This window comes from Leucopleurus acutus, assembly GCF_964270905.1.
Source record: "Leucopleurus acutus genome assembly, chromosome: 1".
Classification (NCBI taxonomy): domain Eukaryota; kingdom Metazoa; phylum Chordata; class Mammalia; order Artiodactyla; family Delphinidae; genus Leucopleurus; species Leucopleurus acutus.
This window is the reverse complement of record NC_139142.1, coordinates 186,988,187-187,013,933: the sequence shown is the minus strand read 5'-3', so window position 1 is coordinate 187,013,933 and position 25,747 is coordinate 186,988,187. Positions and strand designations below refer to the sequence as shown.

At 41.8% G+C, this 25,747-nt stretch overlaps 1 protein-coding gene across 4 annotated transcripts in view; it reads right to left on the bottom strand.

The window, feature by feature from the left end:
* Nucleotides 1–25,536, bottom strand: part of NRP1 (neuropilin 1) — a 138,048-nt gene extending 112,512 nt beyond the window's left edge. For 3 of the 4 annotated variants that reach the window (XM_082847578.1, XM_082847580.1, XM_082847581.1), the window contains exons 1-2: nt 24,946–25,536; nt 21,403–21,577 (exon numbers count right to left, since the gene is read on the bottom strand). In XM_082847578.1, coding sequence (XP_082703704.1) covers nt 21,403–21,577; nt 24,946–25,018 — 248 coding nt within the window. In that variant the 5' untranslated portion in view covers nt 25,019–25,536. The remainder of the gene's footprint in view (nt 1–21,402; nt 21,578–24,945) is intronic. The other variant, XM_082847579.1, reaches the window with a different exon arrangement.
* Between the last annotated feature and the right edge of the window lie 211 nt (nt 25,537–25,747).

Below are 25,747 nucleotides of genomic sequence, written 5' to 3'. Positions count from 1 at the left end.
CTCCCTTCCATATTCCATAGGTACTAACAGATCAGTAACAACTTCACGTTTAAACTCTACCTAGTTCCTTTCCAACTGACATGATCAGGAACTTATTTCATTATCATATGGGAACAGTGATGGGGACAAACTTTGTCAGTGTGACAGGGTTTCACAATCTCTAAGTCAGATTTTAGTTTTAATCTCTAGATCAGAGGTTGATGGTTAATAAGAAGAAAGTAAATGTTAAATGTGATGCAGGTGACGAGAGGAAAGTGAAACTGCCCACAAAACCACACTGGACGGCGACTTAGAAAACATCTTACTTACCCTGCAGCCATAGGATTTACCATCCTAAACTGTAAAATATCTATTTACAGGTCCTGCTTTCCCCATTCACTGTAACCCCTTCAAGAACAACAAACAAAGCGTTACTGATCTTTCTGTATCCGGTACCCACTAGTGATACTGGCATATGATATACACACAAACAATTTTTTTTTTTTTACTGAATAAGATCAAATAATATTGGCATGGGATTGAGAAAGAAGAAATGAAGATTCTGATTTTTTCAAACTTTGAGAATCTGTTTTCCGGTCAAGACATAAATGGGGGATTTAACCAAATCACATGAGGAAACAAGCATTTCCTGTGTAATACTTAGCTGTTCTTGGGAAATAACTAGATGAAATTTGGTTAACACATAAACAGAGGTCAAACAGTTGAAAAGAACTGAAACACATTATAATAATTAGTTTAGGAGGTGACCCAAGACATTTTCAGTAAAATACTTTCCATTTTTGGCCTCCATTCTCTCTTCTTTCACTGATTTGCTTTTCCTTATTTGAATGGAATCCCTACCCCCAGAAGAACTGTATCATCACTGAAAAAAGTTGAGAAAGCTAGGAGAATGGGGAAGAAAACAAACACCGCATAAGAGACCTTGGCAACAATCTTTTCCTTCTCTGAGGTTCCCCGTCAGCCATCTCTGTCCTAATCCACAAGCCCCCAATTATTTTTATTTTATTTTTTACTGAAATATAATTAATTTACAATGTTGTGTTAGTTTCAAGTGTACAGCAAGATGATTCATTTATACATATATACATGTATTCTTTTTCAGATTCTTTTCCATTATAGGTTATTACAAGATATTGAGTATAGTTCCCTGTGCTATACCATAGGTCTGTTTCCCTATTTTATATAAAGTAGTGTGTATATGTTAATCCCACACTCCTAATTTATCTCCCCCCACCCCCAAAGGCCCCAAATTATTGCCTCACTGGTCCCTTTGCTCTTTAGCACCCAGGGCACCAGAAGGCTGGTACACAATGACTGTCCCTTAGCGGCCATCCCAGTGCCATTATCCAATTGAAACTTAGCTTCGAGATAAGCTGTGTCTTTCATTATGTGCTCTGGGGAACGAAATGAAACGACTCCATAAACCAATGGCCATGTGATTGGCATTCAGTCTGCTCATCTCCTTTTATTTGTGGACCCATTCAGTCGAGGTCCGAATTTTTACAAAAATGCACGGCACCCCTCAAAGATGGCATCAGGCCACGGCTTGAAAGCTTCTGCGGGGAGAGAAGCTCACCACGTTATGACATGGTCCCTCATCAGGGCACAGAGAGAGTAGAAAAGCATGTCTTGAGTCTAAGCAATGAAACCCCAAAAAGCAAAAGCATCCATACCACCCGACGACTTAAGGCAACGTAAACAATTGAATCAGTTCCTTGTAACTGAAGAGTGATCTGCTATAGAACCATGCACACCATGATGGTGTGTCCTGCCAGGTCACAGATGAGCGCCTGTGACATTACAAAGGCCCAATCCACAGCACACAGGGACAGCAGCGGGAATCAATGGTTTGGGTGACCTCGCTGGTAATTCCCTTCTAAGATGTGCTGTCACATATTGAGGTGGATAACAACTCTTCTAATGTGCTGAATTGCGTTTGTATAAACATATGTAATGTACTAAGACCACTTAAAAAATATGTGAAACTCTTAAGTTAAAATAACTCAAGATTAAACCTGGACATCCCTGAGAAATCATATTTTATGAGTTAGGAGGTTTGTTATAGTGTATTAGGATGATAATTTCTACCTATTGGTCCCTGTTCTACCCTTCGAGATGACACAGAATAAGTTCTAAACCCCCTGGAGGACTCACTGCAGAAGGGGGTGCAAGCATCCCAAAGCACCACATCACGAATGGGCACAACCTGCAACAAACCACAAAGAGGAGACACACCAGAGCTGAAAAGGAAGGGTGGACAGGTAAGGGAACCACTGTTCTGGGGACCAGGGGAACCAGGTTTGCACCAGGGACCCACTCACTGGGCAAGTCTCTCACTGTTGAAACGCCTGTTTCTTCATCCATCCAACAGAAGGGTCAGAATGTAAATCTGGGGTCATCTTCCTGCCTAGCTGCCGAGCAGTAGATGTGTGTTTATCACTTTCTACACATTTTTAAAAATGTGTATTACGACGGGAACACAATTTGGGGTCTTTTAATAAAAAAGAGTTATTTCTAAACAAAATTTTAACTTACAGCTGTTATACATATATGGGGTTTGTGTGTGTGTGTGTGTGTGTGTGTGTGCAGGAAAGTTATTGTTTACACTAATCTGCTCGGGTCAAATCCATTTTTTCCCCAGCTCTTGGTTACTTGCTTGGGCTGACTGGGCACACACTTCTATTATTGGCAGAGGGCTGTCTACATCAAGCTCACAGTGTTTCTCTAGCATAAATAAGAGAGACAGAAGCAATGAGCTTATAACCACCGCTGGACTCAGATGTGGTGTTTACGAAGGCAGCTGCTTTTGCATCCTTGGGGTCAGAAGGATGTGTGCGTGAGTGCGTGCATCTACGTAAGAGCCAACAGCCCTTGAAAGCAACATCCCTTCATCCTCACTGTGCCAGAAGGATTCTTCATTCAAAGCACCTTCACAAGAGAGGTAGACAGCCAGGGAAATAACATGATAAAACATATTTTATCCCCCTGGTCAATTTACAAGTTTCTTTGACAGATAATTGCTAATGATCTCTGTCATAGTAGCATTACTTAGGCAGTTACACTTGGTGTATTTCCTTAGTGTTTTACACCTTTTTAAAGGTAGTCAATGATGTCTTTTAGCTGCTCTACAAAGGGTCACCTAAGGAAAAGCAATTGTATGCTTAACATCTGGGAAAAATACTGCCTGTTGGGTAGGTTCCATGAGAACAAAGTTATTTCTCAGATTTTTCCCTTCCGGCTTCAGCTTTGTTTTCCTAGGAATAGTGCAGTAACGCTGGAATTAATGAGTGACGGAGCCCTTGATTGAATCAATATTGAGTGAAAGTCATTTGTATACATAGATGTGACTCTTTCCGTGGGAGTCAGAGTGAATTTCTCAAAAAAGTACCAAGAGAAGATGCAGGGCAGACACAGCTGCCTGACAGAGGCAGACAGAAGCCTAACTTTATAGACCTTTCCATACTCCACATATGTTGAAACAACAGGCTGATTCATAGTTTCCTTGCTTAGTTTCCAAGTTGCCTTGCAACAGAAGCAGATTGACTCCCTTCCCTGGTCTGTAACTGGGATTCACAATCCTACAAGCTCCAATCTTCAGAAAGGAAACACTGCAAAGCATGGCTCCCAATTTTTGATAGCCACAAATTCAGATGTTTTCACAGAAGAGCCAAATTTTCAATTAAGACAGGGGTTGGCAAACTACGGCCTGCAGACCCAATCTGACCAACCCCTGTTGGTCTGTCTTTATAAATAAAGTTTTACTGGAACACGGCCATGCCCATTCCTTTACCTATTGTCTACGGCTGCTTTCTCATTATAATGGAGGAGTTAAGTCATTGAAATTGAGATTGTTTTGCCAGAGAAGCCTAAAATATTTACTCCCTGGTCCTTTGCAGAAAGTGTGCCAATTCCTAATTTAAAATATCAATTTAAGTCGTAAAGATATCAATTTCTTTAAAAATGTAGATGTAATTTTAAAGTAAACATCACCAATCTCCTTCATCCCTGAGAATAACCCTCTCAAGCAAGTTGGTAATTTGTATCAGGAGTCTTATTACTATCATTGTTCAGTTCAGGAACCACACATCTAGGAATCTCTTCTAAAGAAATTCTCAAAGATACATAAAGACGTGAATACAGATGTACAACTGAGCGTCGTTCACATCTCTGTAATTCTGAGTAACTGAAAACAATCTAAATATCCTAAGCAGTTTGGGTTAAAATTATTATTTTGCAAAGTCATGTGACATAAAAGATATGTTTTAAAAACTATTTAAGGACCTAACATAAAATGCTTAAAATGTAATTTTTAGAGAAAATGGTAGGGTAAAAGGTGTCTGTAAAGAACCGTCTCAATCTTTTAAACATATGTATATTTCTAAATGCAAAGAAAAAAGGCTGAAAAAAGGCATATGAAAAATACAGACAGTGTTGTCTTTGAGTGCCAGGATTATGGGTGACTTATTTTCTTGTGTTTTTCAAATATTTATTTAAGGGAAAAATATGCAGCATGGCTCCCTCATACATATGCAAACTCAGTGTGTGTACATGTCTCCATAAAAGGCCTATTGTGCAAAACAGAAGACGAGGTTTGCCAAGCCACACAGAACATTTTTATTTAGAACTATAAAAATTGTATTTTTTTTAGAAAAGAGAATCTGCAAACCTTGAGTTTTAAAAAGTGATTCTATGGAACACATACATTATACTTCATTTAAAACAGAGAAATTAATCCAAATATTGTCAATGGACTTACGTAACAATTAGCTTTTGAAATTTATTTCTGATAACTCTGTGCTCAAGAAAAATAAATATGCATGACTTTTTATTTAATTAACAAAAACGTTTGTCCCAAATAAAACTCTTCTCTGCCATTCTGTGGTTGGCCCATTTCCCAAAGAGGCCATTTCTTCGTATGGATTAAAGATGGCAGATTGGTAAGCCTTGTGATACCACTTTTTCCTCAAGTCCATGGCAGGCACTGCAGTCCATTCTGCTACTTTTTTCTCGAATGCACTCCAAGTGGCAACTACTAATCAATCAGTGGTATCGTGATAGCAAACATATCTGCCACCCTCCACATGTCAACATAACAGGTTTGGCAAGTTAATTCTTATCGCCCTCCTTCTTTTAAGACTAAATGGGGGACTTCCCTGGTGGCGCAGTGGTTAAGAATCCACCTGCCAATCAATGCAGGGGACACGGGTTCAATCCCTGGTCTGGGAAGATCCCACATGCCACAGTGCAACAAAGCCTATGCACCACAACTACTAAGCCTGCGCTCTAGAGCCTGTGAGGCACAACTACTGAGCCCGTGTGCCTCAACTACTGAAGCCACACGCCTAGAGCCCGTGCTCCACAACAAGAGAAGCCACCGCAATGAGAAGCCCACGCACCGCAAAGAAGAGTAGCCCCCACTCGCAGCAGCTAAAGAAAGCCTGCGTGCAGCAACAAAGACCCAACACAGCCAAAAATAAATAAATTAATTAATTTAAAAAAAAGACTAAATGGTCAAACCCTTTTTGATCAGCATTGAACTTGATCATCTTACTTTGAAAGCAATAGAATTTTGTGTGTATATTTCAACAGCATCTCAAAATGTCTGAAATGGGACCCACTGCCTCTTTTCTTTGACTATTGACATTACCGGTACTACTGTTTTTTCAGACCCGAGGATGGAGACATTTAATCATTGAAGTCCCAGTCTTCAACTCCACTCAAATCCTATCACTGGTCAAGTTCTGACCACGTCTCCTTGAGGATACCTCTTTCTTTCTATTTCCATTGCCATTACTTAATGTTCAGGGAGTGATGGGGACATTTTGGGGGAAGAGATGAAGATGCAATGGTAAGATGAAACATCAACCCATTTACTTAGTCACTATTTTTTTTTTTAATTAATTTATTTTTTTTGCAGCACGCGGGCCTCTCACCGCTGTGGCCTCTCCCACCGTGGAGCACAGGCTCCGGACGCACAGGCTCAGCGGCCACAGCTTACGGGCCCAGCCGCTCCGCGGCATGTGGGATCCTCCCAGACTGGGGCACGAACCCGCGTCCCCTGCATCGGCAGGCGGGCTCCCAACCACTGTGCCACCAGGGAAGCCCAGTCACTAATATTTTTATCAAAGAATTATTACTTTTATGCCCTGGCTAGGGATATGAGGTAGAAAAGATCTCATAAAGCTTCTTTCTTCCCTTTCTGTTGAATGTGTTCCACTTGAAGAGCCAGTAAAATGGCTGGTGGGGCTATAAACCAACTCCAAAAAGTCATAGCTGACTGTGTTCAGTCCCCACTGAGATTCCTGTATGTGAATCACCCAGAGGCCGTATCCCCAGCAGCCCTGCTGAGCTGGCTTTTGGCAACGTATACTTTGCAGCAACCCCAAACCATCCTGGGAAGCTTTGGAAGCCACATGCTTGCTCTGCCACGTCTGGTGCTTCCTGAGGCCCGTCACTCAGGGCCTGCTGGAGGGTGAAACGGGGATGGACCGGGACCAATAATTTCAGGCAAAGAAGACATGACCTGAAGTTAGAAGAGCCAGTCAGTGCCAGGCATGGAGAGTAGGCATCACCGGTCAAGTATTCGGGGCTGGAGATGAAGCGAATCTGGGGAACAAGAGCAGCCCAGCTGAGGGCTGAATCAAAGCAGGTCTGGAGCCCCAGCAGAGGGTTCCAAGTCGAGAGCATCACAGCCAGGAACACACTCGATGCTCAACCAACCGTTGCCTCGGCCAGACATCTTCTATATGCATCTTGTTTGGTACAAGAGCCAGGTCCCCAGGGGGCCTGCCTTGGAACTGCAGGGGAAGCTAATGAGGATCCACCAGCTGGAAGGGCACAGAGGGCACAAAGGACACTCCTGCTGCAGCAGCTCTCCTTTGTCTTCCTGGAATGTAAGCACCACGAGGGCAGGGCATGATGCCCTAAACCCAAACAGTAATCGGCACATACTAGGTAGTCAGTAAATGCGTAGTGAATGAGTGAATGAATGAGGTAGCAGGCAACAGTTGAGCTATTAGAGGAGGAATTCTGGTGTCCAAATAAACAATGCTTTACAAAGTGCCTGCATGTATCCCAACTTTCAAGTTTGTGAGTTCTGAATTTATTACCATGTGTATTTTTTTTCTAAGTCCATGTCACGATGAATGTTTAACAGTGAGCTCGTGTTCATCATCCATCTCAGGGCCTGTGCAATCAATACATAAACCAAACCCTCAGACAACACTGATAAGAAACATGAATAGTTTAAAATCTCAAGGTCAGGCCCAGGAAAACTGTAATGACAAAAATAATGGGGGTTGACAGTTCGAGTTCTTTTTTTAGGACGGTGTTTAGAAATACTAGACATTTTTCAATTAATGCTGGGAATTAGCTAAATAACTTTAGACGTTAGTCCACGATTGATCATTCGCTTTAACAAAAATATGGCTCAGGAGGACCAAACAGAGGAGAAAAGTACAATTAGTATGTTCATTCATTTCAGGTCCTGTTTACATTTGCATCTTGAACGACTTGGGCTTATTTTTTTAAACTAAGTTTCCTGCCTGTAATAGAATCATTAACATTCATCTTTATTGGTAACGCATCTGTGTTTAAATTCTTCAGAAGCACCTGGTCAGATGTGCTCAGGAAAGGACAAACATAGAAGGACAGCAGATTTTATCCACATCTCTGCCCCTGTTCAGCCTTTGGCAAGCTGCTTAGTCTCTGAACATTCGGGTGATTTCATTCTAAAATGGGTCTGGTACAAATAAAGGATGTCCCAAGGATGGGTGAATTAACCTGTGGTTATAAAGAGTTTTGAAATGATGATGTGCTATCAATGCCAAGTCAAATTATGAAATCACACCTTTGCAAAAAATGCTACTGCGGGAATAAATGAATCTGAACATTGTATTTACAGTGTGATTTGCTTCTGAAATAGAATATTCATAATGGGCCTCAGCAGGGGACAGCGAAGTGCTGTCTTCTCTCCTGTTGATAGACCGCAATTTCAGAAAATGATTTTTTACAACGGCGTCTGAGTAAGCGCCTTAACTCAAGGCTGTTTTACAAACAGATATGTAGCTTACACTGCCACGGAGACATAAAGAGTGAGGTGGGATTCATGAACAAAATCGCTGTTGTCGTTCCTTTGTACTTTTGCCAATGTCATCTCTGTTCTTTACCATCTAATTTTAACAAGCTATGTTCAACAAAAAGATAAGGTAAAAGCTACTTCTGTGTTAGTGATCAAACCCGAGTTTAGGTTAACAGTCAGGTTACCAACTGCAGTTAAATTACCCTTCGAACTTGGCCTGTGGCTCATCTAGTTTCAAGAACAAACAACTCATTCCTACAGAGAATTTCCGTAGCCTGCAAATGTTATATTCGGCAACAGCAGAACAATAAATGAGTATTTCTGAGGCCACATGCCTAGTTCTTTTAAATAAATGATTCGCTAAAACAGGCCTGTTCGTGGGTAAGATTAAGGTCTAGGTGAAAAAGTGAATGATTCCTTGGAATAAATGCGGCCAAAATAGAGTTTAAAATGCCTGACACAATTGGGGGGTAGAAAACGGACATGAAATCGGTGTCTTGGAGAAAAAAAAGCAGCAGGCAGAGGCTGTGTTGCAAAAGGCAGGGAGGGTCTGGGCTGAGCTGGGGTAGCTTGGAGAGAGAAGTGGGAGGGATGAGGGGTCTTGTTAAAAACCAAAGAAAGGAACGGGAATCAGGGCCAGGCTGAATGGGCAGAAAAGGCATGTTTGGAATTTGCTCTTGTGGCACCAGGGTTCCCCTGCATAAGCTGAGTCCTGCTGTGTTAGAGGCAAAAGGGGCTCATCGCGCAGGACCCATCCCTCCCACCTTACAGACGAGGAAATGCAGGCGCAGAAAGATGAAACACGCGAGCCCACAGCTATTTGGAGGCTGTCACTTCTAGAACTCAGGACCACGCTGGGCTCCTAGAGGCATCACACTGACCACTAAGCCAGTCTCCGGAGGGAACCGTGAATGTGAAAACACAGGACGGACCCAAAGGAGAACAAGTTGAGGGCATGATCAGCTGGCCCTCTGCCTCGGCCCCAGCTCACCTTTCCCCCGCAGGGAAATGGAAGAGCTTATCATACGAGTCGTTCTGTTCTCTGGATGCAGACAAACCTGAGATGGGAGAGTGAAGGGCTATGGGTTTCCCGACCAGAGATATCACACAAACATCCAGAAATACCCCAGAGAACTCGTGTAAGGTCATGGCGTCGGGGAGGCAGCAGGAATGTGGAAACTAGCCATGGTCGCTGAGGTGCTTGCTGTTGTGGACATGGCCATGCACCTGCTACTTCTTTGTCCCTCCCTCTTGGGTTGACACTTGCCTATTGTGACACACAGCTTTAAGAAATGCTTAGCAAATACTGTTATGGTGAGAAAGGTGAGAGCTGGGGGAGCAACTGAAACCCCTCACTATCCACTTCAGCAAACGCCTTGGGCGGACTCGGTCTGTCTGCTCTCCAAAACAGCATCTTGACATGGCTGCTCTAGGACACAGGGCTTGGTTTTTACCTGGTGACGTGGACAAACATATTTACAACACTCAGCACAGGATGCATCCCGCGTTGCTCTTTCTAAGGGAGAGGTTCACGTTCTACATCTTCCCCAGCAAGCCTGCTGTGAAGTTAACATGTGCATTTATTGGGGTTGCCAGCTGGAATGGAAGAAGGCTCTAAATTATTTGTGTGAAATTTAGGTAAAGGTGGTTTGGATGTGAGCCCAGATAGTAATATACAATAGACAAAGTTTACAGAGTTGTGATACAAAGTCCCAAGAGTTTGGGGATGTCAGAACATGCTCAGCAACCTGGACTGTTGCTACAAGGTTAATACATTTGATGCCTCTAACCCCAAAACAGATTGTGGAGATGACTGTGAAACGGAAAGAAGAGATTTCTGTCAAGCAGTATCTCTGCATCTTTTTTGAGATTTAGCTAAAGCTACTCACATGTAGAAATTCTAGGCTTTTCAAAGTAGAGGTTTTTAGAGGAAACATGTAAGTTTGACTCCACTACCCAGGAAAATGAAGGGTTTACCTTATAAATGAGAAGTGTAAGTGTGCATGTTCGTAGTCTAATTAAGTTAGAGCTTTTCCCGGGCAGCTGACTCGGTTCTTTGGCGCTAGATGAACACGCTGAGAAGGATGTCAGTCAGCCAATTCAATTCGGCAAATATTAATTGAGCAGCTGCTACAGGCAAAGCACTGTGGGAGGCTCTGCCAGGGCTGGGAAACACTCTCAGCCCCTGCTCTGGAGTATCTTCCAAACTAGCTGGGTGAACAGTAGTAGAGTATTAATGATTATGACCAGACACAGAAGACTACAAGGAACATGAGTGATGCATAAACATAGTTCTTGGGGGTGTGTCCGAGGACAGAGAAAGAGACCACGTTTAATCAGAAATGGCTTTCAGAAGGAAGCATCGCTGCGGGTAGGGCCGGATGATGGGCCACACGTTGACAGGGAGACGCAGGTCTGTGTAAGGCACTGACCCCTCGTCCGTCTGGGAAGGAAACAGCCCGTGAAGAGACATGGGATAGGAAAGCAGGAGTGACGATGAAGAACTCCAAGGCGGCCACTTTGGCTGAATATAAAAGAGAACCACAGGAGAAAGGCCAGAGAGGCAGGTGGGAGCGACATGGTTTCATTTCTAGTTGAATTGAACTCGTAATTCAAGGCTGAGAAACACAGATAAAGCAAGGGGGGAACGGGGAACTCTCCATGTTTCTAAGTGGCGGTGGCGGCGGGGGGAGAAGGAGGAAAGCCCCATTCCTGAGGCTAACGTGTCAGCACCAGGGATTGGTTAACAAGTGTTGGAATTTGAGTGCTAACAGGAGAAACATAACAGAAAAGATAGATGCGATGGATATTGTAGTTTCATGATTTAGAGGCTTTAAACTGATGTGCGGGACAAATAGGAATCAAGAGATGCCCCAGAGTCTCAAGGGTTCTGGACCGCGTTGTGCAAGATTAAAGAAATTCAGGCCGAGAAAAGGCCAGTGGTTTGGGGCATGAGAATAGTCACTGGAATCTAACATAACATCTGCGCAAACAATTCAGTCAACTGGAGGGGAGAGGACTTAGGCTGAGAAGGGTTAAGGGAGAAAGTGGAGTTCTGGGGTGTAGACACCACGTTCAAAGCCCTTGGCAGTCATAGGAAAGGGAGAGAGAGGTGAGAGATTAGTCTGAAGAGTAACAGGTCCAAGGAGGGTTTCTTTTACTCACGAGTGGAAAGTCCTACAGAATCTGTTGGACTGGGGAGGACCATGAGGTCCCACAAGAAAGAAAGAAAAGCCCTTCTGATGGACCCCCAGCCATACACAGCTGTGGTCATTTCAAAGGAAAACAGTGCTGGGGGAACTCTGAGAGGCTGCAGACATCATTTTTATCACATACGACCATTCCTGAGGGTGAGGTGACGAGAAGAGTCTAAAATAGTAATCTCTTCTCAGCCACTATCCTAAGAGCCTTCCTGCGGACGTGCTTTTCTTCGAGGCCACCGAGAATCACCCCGTCCGCCCGGCCCCACTATTGGGAAATCTGTCCTAACCAGAAATGGGGTGAAGGAGATGGCAAGGTGAAAGGGGCTGAGGCTGCTAGGAACTGAGGGAAAGCGGGGAGGATGGAAGGGACCATCAGTTTTAAAACATTGATTTTCCCAGCTGCTTTTCACTATGAATTTATAATACAAAATCCATGTAGTTTCCTCTCTCTTGGACACAACTATAATGGCACTATTTGGTTTCACTGATTGGGAAGAATGGACATCCCTGTTGTAATAACCACCATGACACTGGCTCCTGCCTTAAAGGATGGGTTGGTTTCCCATTGGATTGTACTGAATATATTTATAAGTCCGAAGGCACACCTTGGCAAATAATGGCTCTTTAAAGGCCATTAATGCTATTATCAAGTTTGTGACACTGAGATAGCATCTTCCTTGAATTTTCCAGAAACTCCACCCATCCAGATTTTTATTTTTTATTTAAAAAACTTTTTTTTGGAGTATAGTTGATTTTAAATGTTGTGTCAGTTTCTGCTGTACAGCAACGTGAATCAGTTATACATGTACACATACCTACTCTTTTAAAAATTCTTTTCCAATATAGGTCATTACAGAGTATTGAGAAGAGTTCCCTGTGCTATACATTAGGTCCTTACTAGTTATCTATTTTATATACAGTAGTGTAGATTTTTAGAAGACTGCAATTATGACACACTTAACCGGCCAATTTATTATAAGAACATTCAGAAATTCTTGCTGGCTGAATACACGCTGAGCATGAGATACCATCTCTATTGTGGTGTGTGCCGTGCTCTTGAAATATTTATGTGTCTCCTCCCAAGGATGCAGACTTCACTGTTTACAGTCTGAACTTATTTTAAGGAAGAAAACCTGCGGATGCAGTTCCTGTTAGAGTAATACCTAGGCTTTATTTAACATATTTATCTTGTATTCCTAAGATATTTCCACCTACATTATCTCATCCACGTTGTGTTATTAAGATTGGGAGAGAAAGGAAAGCATTTTGTTTTCTTCAGAAAGAGAAGGAAAAAGATTAACTGAAGCTGTGTCTAGGTAGACACAGACCTTGATGTCGTTCAGTCTTCCTCAGCCATGCTGTTAACACTGTCAAACCACAGTATCAATGGTGGCATAACCAAGCCATTCATAGATTGCAACCCTGCCCATATGACCTGTGTCCTGTCTCATAGATGGGAATGCACGGCAGAGGGGCAATTATAACCCACGTCCCTAATTCTCACCAGAACACTTTTTCACAGGGAGCTGCTAACATGATCCCCTGACAATCAGAAATCCCCAGTTCGTGTTAATGAGCTAACACACACATCAGGCACGATGCTAGCACAGCTACAGAGGGAAATGAGGATGTGCCTTGAAGGACTGAACCAGTGTAGCCTAACGGTTACTCAGTAGGGGACTCAGCCAGGGACAAAGAAATTGGCACTGGAATAAAAGGTAAGGAAAATGCAAATTTTTTTCCTTGGGAAAAAAAAAAAGGAAGCTTCCAATCAGTGCTAACTCCCCCCACCCCCCTGCCCCTTCCCTCAGCTTAATGTCAACAACCTTCGATGAAAAATCAAGTTATGGGCTACCCCTTGTAGGTGCTACTACACCTTAAAAACAACATTATCCTGAATCAGACCAAGTCAACCCAGTGCCACCAACTTTGTGGGGATCCGTGTCCTTCATTGCCTTTGAGTCAAGAGTGTGTTCTTTCTTCTTTAAATTTGGAAATTTAGTGCTTTCTAATTTTGTAAAGCTATCTAGCCAGGAGTAAGATTTTGACCACATCTTAACTTTTTCCGTGCCATTTCAGTGACCAAGGGTATCTTACACAGTAGCAGGCCTGCTCACAGCATCTGGTGGTTACAGAGTCAGATGAGGACTTGAAATCGTGACTACACTGACTGGCCTTTGCCTCCTCTGGCTGTTCTAAAGAAATGTAAGAACTCGAATGGGGAGACATTCAGCATCCTCTTTCAGACGGGACTTGGCTGTGCTCTCCGTGACATGCCAATCTATCACAGAAGCAACAAGCCATCACCTCCAACCTGTCCGGCTGCTTGTACAAGTGTCTGAACAGATAGAAACAAAATACTCTGGAGCATTGGTTTCTTCTCAAAAAACACTCTTCTGTTTCTCATAGGGACCCAGTGCCTTGAGCAAACATTCTCTCTTTAACCCTTACAGAGTCACTGTGGCCAACACAAGTATCGAAATCTTACAAATAGGGGAGCTGTGGGAAAGCAAAACTTTCCTGCTATTTGCCTGAAATTAAGTGAAGGAGGGGTGGTTGGAAGAGAACCCAGTCTTCTTACTCCTGGGCTTGTGAGGATCTGGTATACAGCTGGTACAGCTGGTATCTCATATGTCCCTTGAACTAACTGTATAAATGGAAACTTTGTGCTGCCTGGTTACCAGGCCTTCAAATAAATATTGTATTTATGTGTGTTTTGTGTTTTCAAACTCCATCAACCGAAGGAACCAGAATTCAGATACACCCCCTGCCGCATCCACCGCAAATTTCTTTGCTAAGACAAGTCTTGACTCAGTGGAAAATCATCAATTTGTTGGAAGTTTCTGTGCACAAGGCTTCACTTAATCCAAACTAAGAGTTTAAAATTTAAGTCCTTCCTCAGAATCAGCTGGTTTGTATTTAAATTTTTGTGTGTTTCATAGAAGAAAATGGTTGCTGAATAAAAAGTAGTCTAGTAATATTTCATTCGAATTTTCGCATTCAAAAAGTACATCCCAAGCCCCTTCAATCACAAAGATGGAAAGATATTTGGTGCAGCAGCTGAGCATTTGGGGTCAGTTAATTTCACTTTTCTAAGCCTCAGTGCTATCATCTGCAAAATAGGATGATAAAAAGATTAAGTGAAATGAAGTCCGATGAAGCACAGACTGTTTAGTGAGCACATGGCAGCCACAGAGGACTAAGCAGCAAGAACCAGCCACGACGACTCCTTTCTATCAATGTTATGTGGCAGCCTGGATGGGAGGGGAGTTTGGGGGAGAATGGATACATGTATATGTATGGCTGAGTCGCTCTGCTGTGCACCTGAAACTATCACAACATTGTTAATCGGCTCTACTCCAGTATAAAATAAAAAGTTTAAAAAATTAAAATAAAAAAAGTTTAAAAATTAATAAATAAATAAATATTCTACTGATGATTTAAATTAAAGGAGAAAAAACACGCTGACCATAAATAAGATATAAGATATGTACAATACAGACCTGGGCTTGATGAGGAGAAAAACTACGTTACAAGCAATTGAATGGACAGAAGCCAAAAGATTTTTTTTTTCCCTCTCCGTGCTTCTGCAGCATTTAGTAGAATTCTGAATGCAAGCAGTTCACCTTCTGTGCTATCTGTGAAGACTAAATGACTTCAGCCATAAGCCATCATAATGTGTTTGGTGTGCTTCACAGCCAATCTGAGGGTTGTCCCGACCTTGTGTCATCCTAACTGACCTGGATACTGGACACAGTTCAATCAACCAGAGAAGAGCAGGAAATATCTTCTTCGGAGGTGCTATGTTCTGCCAGGTCACTGACTCCTACAGTCAGGATTGATTACAAACACCCAATTAAGAGGCATTTGGAACCTGATCTGAACACTAATCTTGTCTCTTGTTTTTCTTCAGGCTTAACGATCAGCCTTGATGAATACTACAACGACCATTAGTTAAGTCTATTTTATAGTCTCCCTCACAAGCACACACACGCACATGTGTGTTTGTGTATGTGCTTCTCCAAAGGATGTCAGCACGCATACAAGTATCACGTTTTACGCTGGAAGGAAAGGAGCTGATAATACGCATGCCGGCTGCAGGCATATGTCTCCCTTGGATCAATTTTGAAGGGCCGCCTCCCCAGAATGAAATCTGGTTGGAAATGCCATGCACATGTTGATTCAATTGGATAAGATTTCAACTAATCTTCTCATAAAGGGTGCTTCTTTCAAATTACGGAAATGCCCAACACACAACAACCTTGTAATACTCAAAATTCATTATGATCCAATGTGATTGCTTATAGGAAGAAATAATAAAGGAAATTAATTTTATTAAACACATGGAGTTCTTTTCAAATTAAATCAGTGCTAATGCAGAAAGAAATCAAAAGGAAGAAAGTAGATGATTATCTGCTTGAGCAGCAACAAAGGATGCTGCAGGTGGTAGCAACCACACTGACATCCGCTGTTCTGAGAAGAGTTCATTTTTACCCATTCAATAGCTTTTTAATTGAATTTAGCTTGGTGGTGGTGCCTCTCACGTTGCCCATGTTGGGAAGTTACTTGAGATCAAAATCAGCAATGAAAAGATGAGGAAAAATAAAGCAAAGGAAGATCGTTCTGAATTTACCTGGCATAAAAAGCAGGCTCTTGGACCAAAAACTTTGTGTTTATTTTAACGTAACTGTAGTATAAGCAAGAAATATATTTCTATAGGAGTCAACGAAAAACAATTAGAAAAAATGCTTCAGTAAGACTGTTTTTGGATTAGAACATTTTTTTCTATCCCCATTCCAAAGAGTTTGGTGATCTTCAAAGGATAGTACATCCAGACTTCAAGACTATAGATGAGTTTTGTCTGCTTTTGAAATTTATAAAAATGGAATCACAGAAGTCAGGATGGCAGCTGCCCTTGAGGCCAAAGGTCAGAGACTTAAAGTGGACACGAGGTGGCCTCTTCCTAGGAAGCTGGAAACGTTTGCTCTGGTTCGGTTATATGGGTGTGCTCACTTTGTAAAATTGTATCAAATGTTACACTTACTTTGTATATTTTTCTAGATATAGATTATAATTTAATATACTTTTAGATTTAGTATAGAAAAAAGAGAATTACTTTGGCAAAAAACACCCACTGTTTTCCATAAAACAAAGTCCTTGTTTGCTTTGGTCTAAGTGATGCTCTAAAACCCAAGTCTAGGACTAGGGGTACGCCCATGCCTCAGATACAAAAAAACTCACTAATTAGGATAGATAATACTTTAATGCAATTTTAAAAAAATAAAATTAATGCAAAAATCCATGCTGAACAAAGATCAAAACAAAAAATATAACTTAGGGAAACCAGAAATGGAACTTTTAGTCCCCAAATTCCCTATAACAACAAAGTTACCATCGTATAATTACATTTTCAGGAAAAATCAGATTTGAGGAGCTAAGGGAAGATTAATTTTCATTCAGTGAGTTTATATTCTATGAAAATAAATGGTGTTTCAAAGTTTATAACAGCTTAGGAAATTTTAAAAGTAGCATTAAAGACAATGTGTGATTTATTCCAACAAAATCCCTAGACTTGAGTATCGTCTCTACTTAATTACAGTTTTATGTGTTTAAACTTCATATGAAGTTACAAGAGTGAAATCTTCCTTTGATTGCACTGAATTAAGAAAAAGACACCAATTTGTTGGTTACAGAAAGAAAAGGCTACCAATCGTAATGACAGAAAAGCATTTATGGGATGTTAGCCTTGCGTCTTGGTGAAATCCTACGAAACAGCCCTGACAAATCAGGCAGTGAAGTCAGGAAGTTGTCACTCAGAAGACCTCCCTTCTCCCCCATCACCACCATGTTTTTAGACTCTCTTTCTGGAGCTTCACATTCATTTTCCTAATGTTTTTAACCCAATGTCTGTGAAATTTTTATTGCTCCCCAGATGACATCTGATCTGAATGTAACCACACACCTCTTTGCTCAGCAGTATTTGTCACAAACCATTATAAATTATCATGCTGATAGTTTGCATTGCTGGGAAACCGGAAAAGCTCCATAAATTCTAACTACTGTATCAATGACATTCTTGTTTATTATGCAGATATAAAGTTTTATGAGAGTCAAGATGGCCGCTTTACCACCGAAGGAAACTCCAGTGGAATTAAACCCAACCAGCTCAGTGTAAGTTCTGAAAACCATTTTCAACGCACCATGAACACTGCCTTCTGACCAACACTCTGCAGGTGGGTTTTTCTTTCTTTCCTGCTTTTAACTCTGCTTTGACACTTCACAAGCATGGAGGAGTTTGCTGGTGCAAAAGACAGAAATCAGATTCCTCCTTTTCTTCTCCATTCAGAACATTCTGTAGCCACCTCTGGTATCAACATCACAATAAAACCAGGCACAGACTAGCTAGCTAGAAATCCCAGCCCAAGATTAGCCTGCAGACAGATGCTCTATGGCTCCATGGATTGACTGATTGATACCACACCTTGTTCAATGAAAGAATTCAGGGAGTTCTCATATTATGTCTTTGATGCTTATTTGTAATGAAACCTGATTCAGGGGTGGCATACACATAGATGGTTGAGTTTCTAAAGCTACCAGGCACAACTTGGACATTCATTTTCCTTAAGGAAATATCCTCCCCCCCGTCCTCCCCCACCCCCGACATCCACTGTAAAAACCTTTCTGTAAGGTTAGCACAGGTTAACTATGTACTGGGCCAGTCCTGGTACTCTTCACATGAAAATATGTGATTGTGTGCATTTCACTGTATGGTTAAAATTATGAGAGCATATTTTAATTTCATGATAAAGAAAACAATAAAATAGAAATAAAGGTATTTTTCCTACCAGAGCTTGGCTATTTAATTACTTATTTATTCCTACACTCTAAGAAACAATTGTTTACTTGGGTCTCCAGGATGTTTTACAATAAGCAAATTGTGAAGGAATCAATTTCTTGAGCGTTCCCATTATGAAAGCTGACTATTCGAATACCGACAGTTTCAAGAGAAATGCAGGATGTATTGTATGCGGATCATCCCCATTATTGGATTAACACATTTAGTTTGCTTAGTTTCCTACGTCCAAATGTTCTAACAATCACCAAGTTGTTAAAGATATCCTAAGAATGATAATAACGGCTTCTGAGGGGAGCTTCTAGCTTTTCAAAGGGCTTTCATATCCACTACCCTATTTTATCTTACTATAAAACGGGAACAGCAAGTACTTTTTACTGCTATTAGACATATAATATAGCTGAGACAAGGAAAGACATTAAATATCTCAAATAAGACAAACGGCTTGTTCTTAACAGAAATGATAAGTAAAAGCTTCCCAGTTCTCTGAACGTGATGTATCATCTCGAATACATTTTTGGAAGTAGCTTAATATAAACGAAAAAACCCCACAATCCACCAAACCCCCAAAATCTATACTTTTGTACATCCAACATAAACTCTGTAAGTCTATGAATTTATTCCTACAGGAGTTTCTGGTGCTTTCCATTTTGCTAGGGAATTCTAACCCCCTGTAGATTTTAAAGCTGTGGATTCTTCTCACAACCAAAAGGAGATAATTGTGCCACATGTGTAGAATTTTCAGCTGCAACCTTCAACAATAACCAGGAGTCATGTGGGCCAGTCAGGAAAGATAGTGATGGCAAATGTCTTAAGCTGGTCTTCCTATATCATTTTTGGAATTTTCATTGATAAAACAATCAGGGAGCACCACTTGGAAACATGGCACAAAGGTATTTTCCAGGGCCATAATCTCCATTGACCATATCAAGCTAAAGGTATCAGCCTTCAAGACTGGGCAGGAGATGGCTCCTTCACAGAAAACAAATACTCACTTGCTACAATTAAAAAACCACCTTATTCTGTAGCATTAAAAAACAAAAACAAAACTCACCATCATAATTACAGAAACAATCTTCTTGGCCTTGTCAGTTTCTTGCTGATATCACTTAAATGGTCCCTTACTCTGAGTTATAATTATCCCTTTTCTTATCATGTTTAAATAACAAAACTAACAAAAAAGTTTGCTCCCCCCATCCTACCATACTCTACCTCACATCATGATATGGCAGAGAATTATTTAAGGCTTGCTGCGTGCCAGACACTTGTAAACACTTTACACACATTATCTCATTCAACTGGCTTCCCCTTCTTACACTCCTATGCAGTTGGGTGCTGGAGCTGACTCACGCCAGCTCACGAGAACCAGATGTATACAGTTCTTTGCAAGTCTGTGCACAGTGACATCACTGTAGTTTGAAAGTGGCCGTGGTAGGAATATTTACACTACAGAAATCGGCAAATATCACAGATCACGACTTGACCTATCCCCTCCCTAGATCCAGTTGTTAGCATTGACCAGCACACCACTGCTAATAACTATTCTGAATTCCTTAACTATTATATTACATATATACATGGTCAAAACTCTCAGATCAGGAATTAGTAAGCATGAGTTTACTGAAATCTAACAGCACCTTATTTTGAGGAATAATGTTATTACTTGAGTACGTTTTACCAGAGTTTCTTAAAAATATCTCCTATAGCAGTTTAAGTATTGGTAAAATGCAAAACATAAAACAAAACAAAATAAAATGAAATGGAAAACAAGCCTCCAATTTGTCTAGGTGACTGACATTGTAAAAACCACCATACAGAATACTGGCCAAAAAAAAAAAAAAGAATTCCCTGTTTCCAAGAAGTTACTGGAACACTCTATTAATGTCAACTTTCACACAAGATTAAAAAGTCAATATAATGCCCTGAAGCACTTCTGAATCACAGAACAAAGATTCAATTGAAACTGGCATAATTTTACCTGCTGTAGTGTTCCACTGATTATTTGGAAATTGACCAACAGGACATGAATGTATGCTAATTCTCCAGGCACCAGATGTTGAATTAACCAGATGACCTCATCTCCCTGACCATGAAAAACTAGTTTACCCCACCAAACCAACAGGTTCTTGAGGACTTCTTGCAGGTGGGAATATTTTCATACTATTCTTTTCTTCTCTAAAAGGGTTATGTGTTGGCAAAGAAAATATTTTAAATAATGAAACTCATTTTAAAACTTGGGAAAACATATCAATCTTTGAGAAACACTTTAGAAGTGAGATTTAAATAGATTACTTTCCTTTGCTAAAACTATATATCTAAACATCACTGAAGGTTGTTATTCAGGTTCAAGTCTCTGGAGAATACACCATGTGCAGTGTGCCAGAACAGGATGACACAGATAAGACAGAGACAGGTGGTCTGCTGCATGGATGTCCAGTGAGAAAAGCAAATCTGGATCTGAGTGGACTGCCGCTTGCAATGTTCAAACATACTTTCCAACTGTGGAAAGCAAAACCTACACACAGTTCTTTCATACGAAGTGAGGAAATATAATTTAGACTGTCCCTCTAGTGAGAATGTTTTCATAATAATGAAACCTGGTATAAATTGATGCTTAGTAACTTAACCATAGCAGGAGATAGGAATGCTAAAGAACATGAACAAACATTATATTCATCGTGAATTAACAGTTCTTTTAGCATGTTCCATAAGAGATTTGCAGTTATTAACCTACTATAAAAATCCCTCATTAGACTTACCCTATAGTCCTCATTTTTTTTTTCAATGACAATTTGCTTTGGTCATGTCAAACTCAGTAAGATAAACACAGTTCTTAGATCACAAAACATGCCCCAGATTTGTTTAAAAAAAATACCCGACCTCACCGTCTGCCAATGCACTATATGAGAGTGACCTACGATATTTAGTAAGAACTCAAGTGAGAGTTTGGGTTTCTAATTCTTCACCTTTCCAGGAAAGAAAGACACATATATACACATTTCTTAACAAAAGAGTTCCAAAACCAAAAGTGTTAACAGGAAAAAAGAGTATGAGAAATTACACATTTAAATATAATCTCCCTGGTTTCGGGAACTCAGAAATCACTTAACATAATTTAATTTCCATACCATTGACACATGATCTGGCCTAGATCAGAATCCCTCCTGGATCCATTTACATTCTAGGTGGTTCACAGACTTCCCCCCCATAGACACCTGCGCCCACTAGATGGTGCTGTGGCGCCCTGTTCAAACATTCTCACTTACTTGCAGTCTCTGTCTTCCAAATCGAAGTGAGGGTTGAAGTTAATCATAATTCTCTGATATGGGTCAGGAGCCTGAATCAGCCATTCACATTTTTCACTTGGGTGGTAAGAATGAGGATAACCAGGAGATGTAAGGTACCCGGGGCTTTCAATTTTTATAGTATCTCCACATTTATCTGCAATAAAAATAATATTTTAGTAGACCTTTTCCTGACAACCAGTTAGGTATTCTAAATTTACATATAAATGACCGGTTATTAAACATTCCGTAACTTTTTAAGGGGAGCTCCAAGAGGCGCTTGCAGGTCCTTCAGGTGGCGCCAATACCAACACGCCACCAAAGGACACTCTTTGATCTCAGGAAGTCGGTTCAGGAGGAGAGCGGACTGAGATCTGATAGGACTCCACCCCCACCCCACACAAAGTTCCCTCCCAAGAAAAAGGTCTTCTAGCATTAAAAACATTAAGTCCCCTCAATGGATGTTAACATGGTCCCCAGGGAGCCTCTGCTAGACTTAATTATCCCGCCAGAAGTGTAATTGCATTAAGGAGCAAGTTCTAAGTGAAGGCGACTATAAGATGCCATTTGACCCTTTGTGTTGCTTTTTGATGATAAGCCTGGTCTGTGTCATTGATCAGTGGGGACTGTCATCCAGGATTTCAATTGGCTTAAAGCCAGACCTTTTGTTGTTGTTGTTTTATCTGCCTGTAAACCTAAGTGATTTTGAGTTATCTCTGCTTTTGAGATCCAGATCATCAGAGAACAAAGTGTATGTGGTGAAGCAGAAATAATTCTGCTCTACTGCTCCAAGTTGCTCAGTCTTGGAGACCAGATCAAAGTAACTGGGCAGAAAGAAAAATAAATAGCTACACAGCATTAATTCTAATTACCTACAAGTTGGAAAAAAGCTCCACCACAGGGAGGTCTGGGTATCACATATGATGAGCTACACTGTCACAGTTTAGGAAAGGTGAGCTAACAAGTTTTGAGCCCTCCTTTCAAAAAACCCAAAAGCCAAAGTGATTCACTGAGAGCCAAAGAAACCAGTCTCTGGGCTGCTTTATTGTTCAGTGTGGACCCTCATTGTCACTTTTAATGATGGATTTCATATTGGAGAGCCTCAGCCTGCAATGCTGCCACATTTACTGATGCTTAATTTCGAGCAATAAAAATTTGGTGCATAAACTATGTGAGAGGAACAGGTATGAAAGCAGTGAAATATATAAGCCTATCAATCACAAATTTTCAGTAATGGTATATATAGATTTTAATATTGCATCTAATAGATTCCCTGTGGAAAGCGAATGGCATTCTTTGCTCTCAGCATGAATTTATAAATCTACAGAATTTTATTACAGGAAAACCAGGTCAAATGGAAATGAAAGATGAAGTGCACATCAAAAATACATAAAGCTACATGCATTACAGAAATCATTTCCCATAAATTAAAAAGAAGACAATATAAATTACATTGTTTTTCTCGATTGCTAGATGTTTTTGACTTTGTTTCTTAGACTGGGGGTAGCCTTATATGGGTTTCCTTTGCCTTGGCTTTTAGAAGCTTAAGGTTTGCCAAGAAGAAATGATGTTGTAACCGGAGTTCAGAATCTCAGCTAATGATCATATTGGACTCTGTTATGTGATTCTGCCGAGGCTCTTGCATTATTTTAAATGTGCAGAAAACTTGGAAAGCGACCCCATCTCATTAAGTCTCCTCCAGCTCTGTACAAACATCATGGCAGTGTCTGGCATCTGTTAGACGAGTGAAATAAAACAGCACTGCTTGTAGCCACTCGACAGAGTCACTTCAGAAGACATTTAGGTGGATTCAGTACCACACCAGAGCTCTTTAATCTGTGACTTCTGAGAAAGTGACAGTGTAATAAGATAATGCGGACTCCTAGACTCCCTGGCTCTGTTAAATCTCTCTAACAGTTGATTAAGAAAGAGCAGTTTCTAACGATTCTGGACCATTAGTCCTAAATAAGGTTAATGAATTAATTTAGCAGACCCTGGTACTTGGAGGAGGTGGACATGGCTGGAAGAGGTCTGTTGAGCTACAGAGGCATTAACTGGCTCTGGTCCCTGCAAGCACAGCAACATGGGTTTAACTAGTCAAGTCACCGATTGAAGCTCAGGGTCTCAGCCTTCCCCAGATTTCTGTGAAGAAAATTAAGAAGTATATATATTTCTCATGTATGTACACACACATACACCCCCACACACAGACATATGGAGCTCACAACCTAAAGTCTGAAAGCTATTTGCATTGGATTTCAAATCCATCCTATGAACACCACCACCGATTTAATCTCCAGAGTTGTGGAGGCAGAGGTTGGGTTACTGTAATTTCTAAAGTCTAACCACTTGAGCTCTTTCAATTGGAGTGAATGTTATTTCGTTCCCTGCCGGACTATAGAAAGATGCCATCATCCGAGGTTCATTAATAAATTGAACTCCACATTCACAATTGTGTGTGTGGGTGTTTTGCTTCCAAGTGTATCTTTTAGAACACTGCTTGGTAGCTGTTGGGGAAATCGATTGCTTCAATCACGAAACCTCCAGAAAGCATATTAGAAAGATTAACTTCCATCGTAAAGATGTGATTTACATTCCTCTCGGTATGAACTCCTCCACTTGTGGTCTCTTATTAAAACAATATACCACCCTAAGTAGCGGATGGTCTTTCCTTCTAATTACTCTGATTGAAATCTAAGCCAGACAAAAGTAAATATTTGATAATTAGTTAATAATAATTGCTGAAGACTTACTGTAAAGATAATGCCATCCCCTTGCTCCCACCTACTTTACAGTGTAAGTCAAACGTGCCTACAACCAGATCCCATTTTAAAACACATTATTTAGGTTACAGGATACTGTTTATAACCCAGCACGGTCTTCCATTTACTTAACAGTGAGTGGTTTTAAAAGCTAAGTGGAAGCTGCAACTAGGTTGGGGATTTTCAGATAACCTGGTGCCTTACACTGTATATATCAGATTCCTTTATTGACACGATGTAACTTTCATTCATACTCCAGACAGATCAGGGCCATTTACAAAAGCGGAGGAGGGAGTTACATCCACCAGCAAACCGCTATCTCCTGCAGGCACCCACCAGAGGAAACAGTTTGGGGGAGCTGCTCGAGAACCAGGAAGTTCTCCTGGTAAAGTGTTCATTAACTTTCAACAGCCATCAGATTTTTGAAAGGGAGTCTCATCTAATTTGCCTTTGGGAGGAAACATTATTAAGATAATTGGTGTGCTGCTCCGGGAAGGTAAGCAGTTCTGCCTTGTAGCAGAGGTAGGAGAACCTCCACGGCCAAACAACCAACTTCAGGAGGGAGTCAGAGCACTTGAAATCTCCCTGCCCTACACCGACTGATCTTATTGCTTGATTTCTCCGCCTGGATAAAAGTTTCCTTCGCCCAGGAGGCGGCTCTCCGCGGTGGATCCCGGCAGCTGGGCGCAGGTCCGGGGTCCGGACGCGGGCAGCCTGGAGCCGGGTTCACCCCCGTGGCCGCGCGTCTCCGCCTGTCACTTACCGTTGCGAAAAGCGCCGGCCGCCGAGAGGACCAGGGCGAGCGCGGCGCACAGGAGCGGTAGCCCCCTCTCCATCCTCCCTTCGCTGGGTTCCCGGGCAGACGCGGGAGAACCGAACGTGCAGGGAAAACAGAGCACCGGGGCGATCTCAACAATCCGGAGCGCTTCCACTCCTCCCAGAGCTGTAAAATCCTCAGTCCGTCTTGGAGAAAGGAAAGCGGCGAGGCAATGCCGTGATCCGAGAGAAACCCTCCTCTTTTTGTGTCTCAAGTCGCCTGCATCCTGTCATTTAGCTCCGGTTTCCTCTCTCTTTTCCCACACTTGTTCCTCTTCCAGGAGCCACTGCCCGGGCCATGTCTCAGAAAAAAAAAAGGGGGGAGGGTGGTGGTGGGAGGAGGAGAGACGTAGAGAAACGCACACCAACGCCAATTTCCAGAAAGAAAGAAAAAAAAAATCCGGCTTGTTTCGGGACGCGTTGGAGCCGAGGAGCTGGCGCCCAGGGGAGGTCCGAGGTGTCTGCGCGAAGGAGAGGAGCAAGCAATGAAAAGATGAGCGGGAGACGGAGTTGTTTCACCAACTGCACCCCTGCTTCCCCCACCTCCCCCTCCCCTCCCCTTCTGGAGCCCTTCCCTCGCTTCCTCCCGCCCCTCTCCCCGCACGGGCTCGCCAGCAATTGCCTGACAGGAGACGGGGAGGAACAAGTTTCCCTCCGTGTGCGTTCCCCGTGCGTCTGTCCGTCTCTCCCGCAGGCCCTGTTGGGACCTTCCCGGGAAGGGAGGCGCCGGGGGTCCGCGCCCAGGGCGG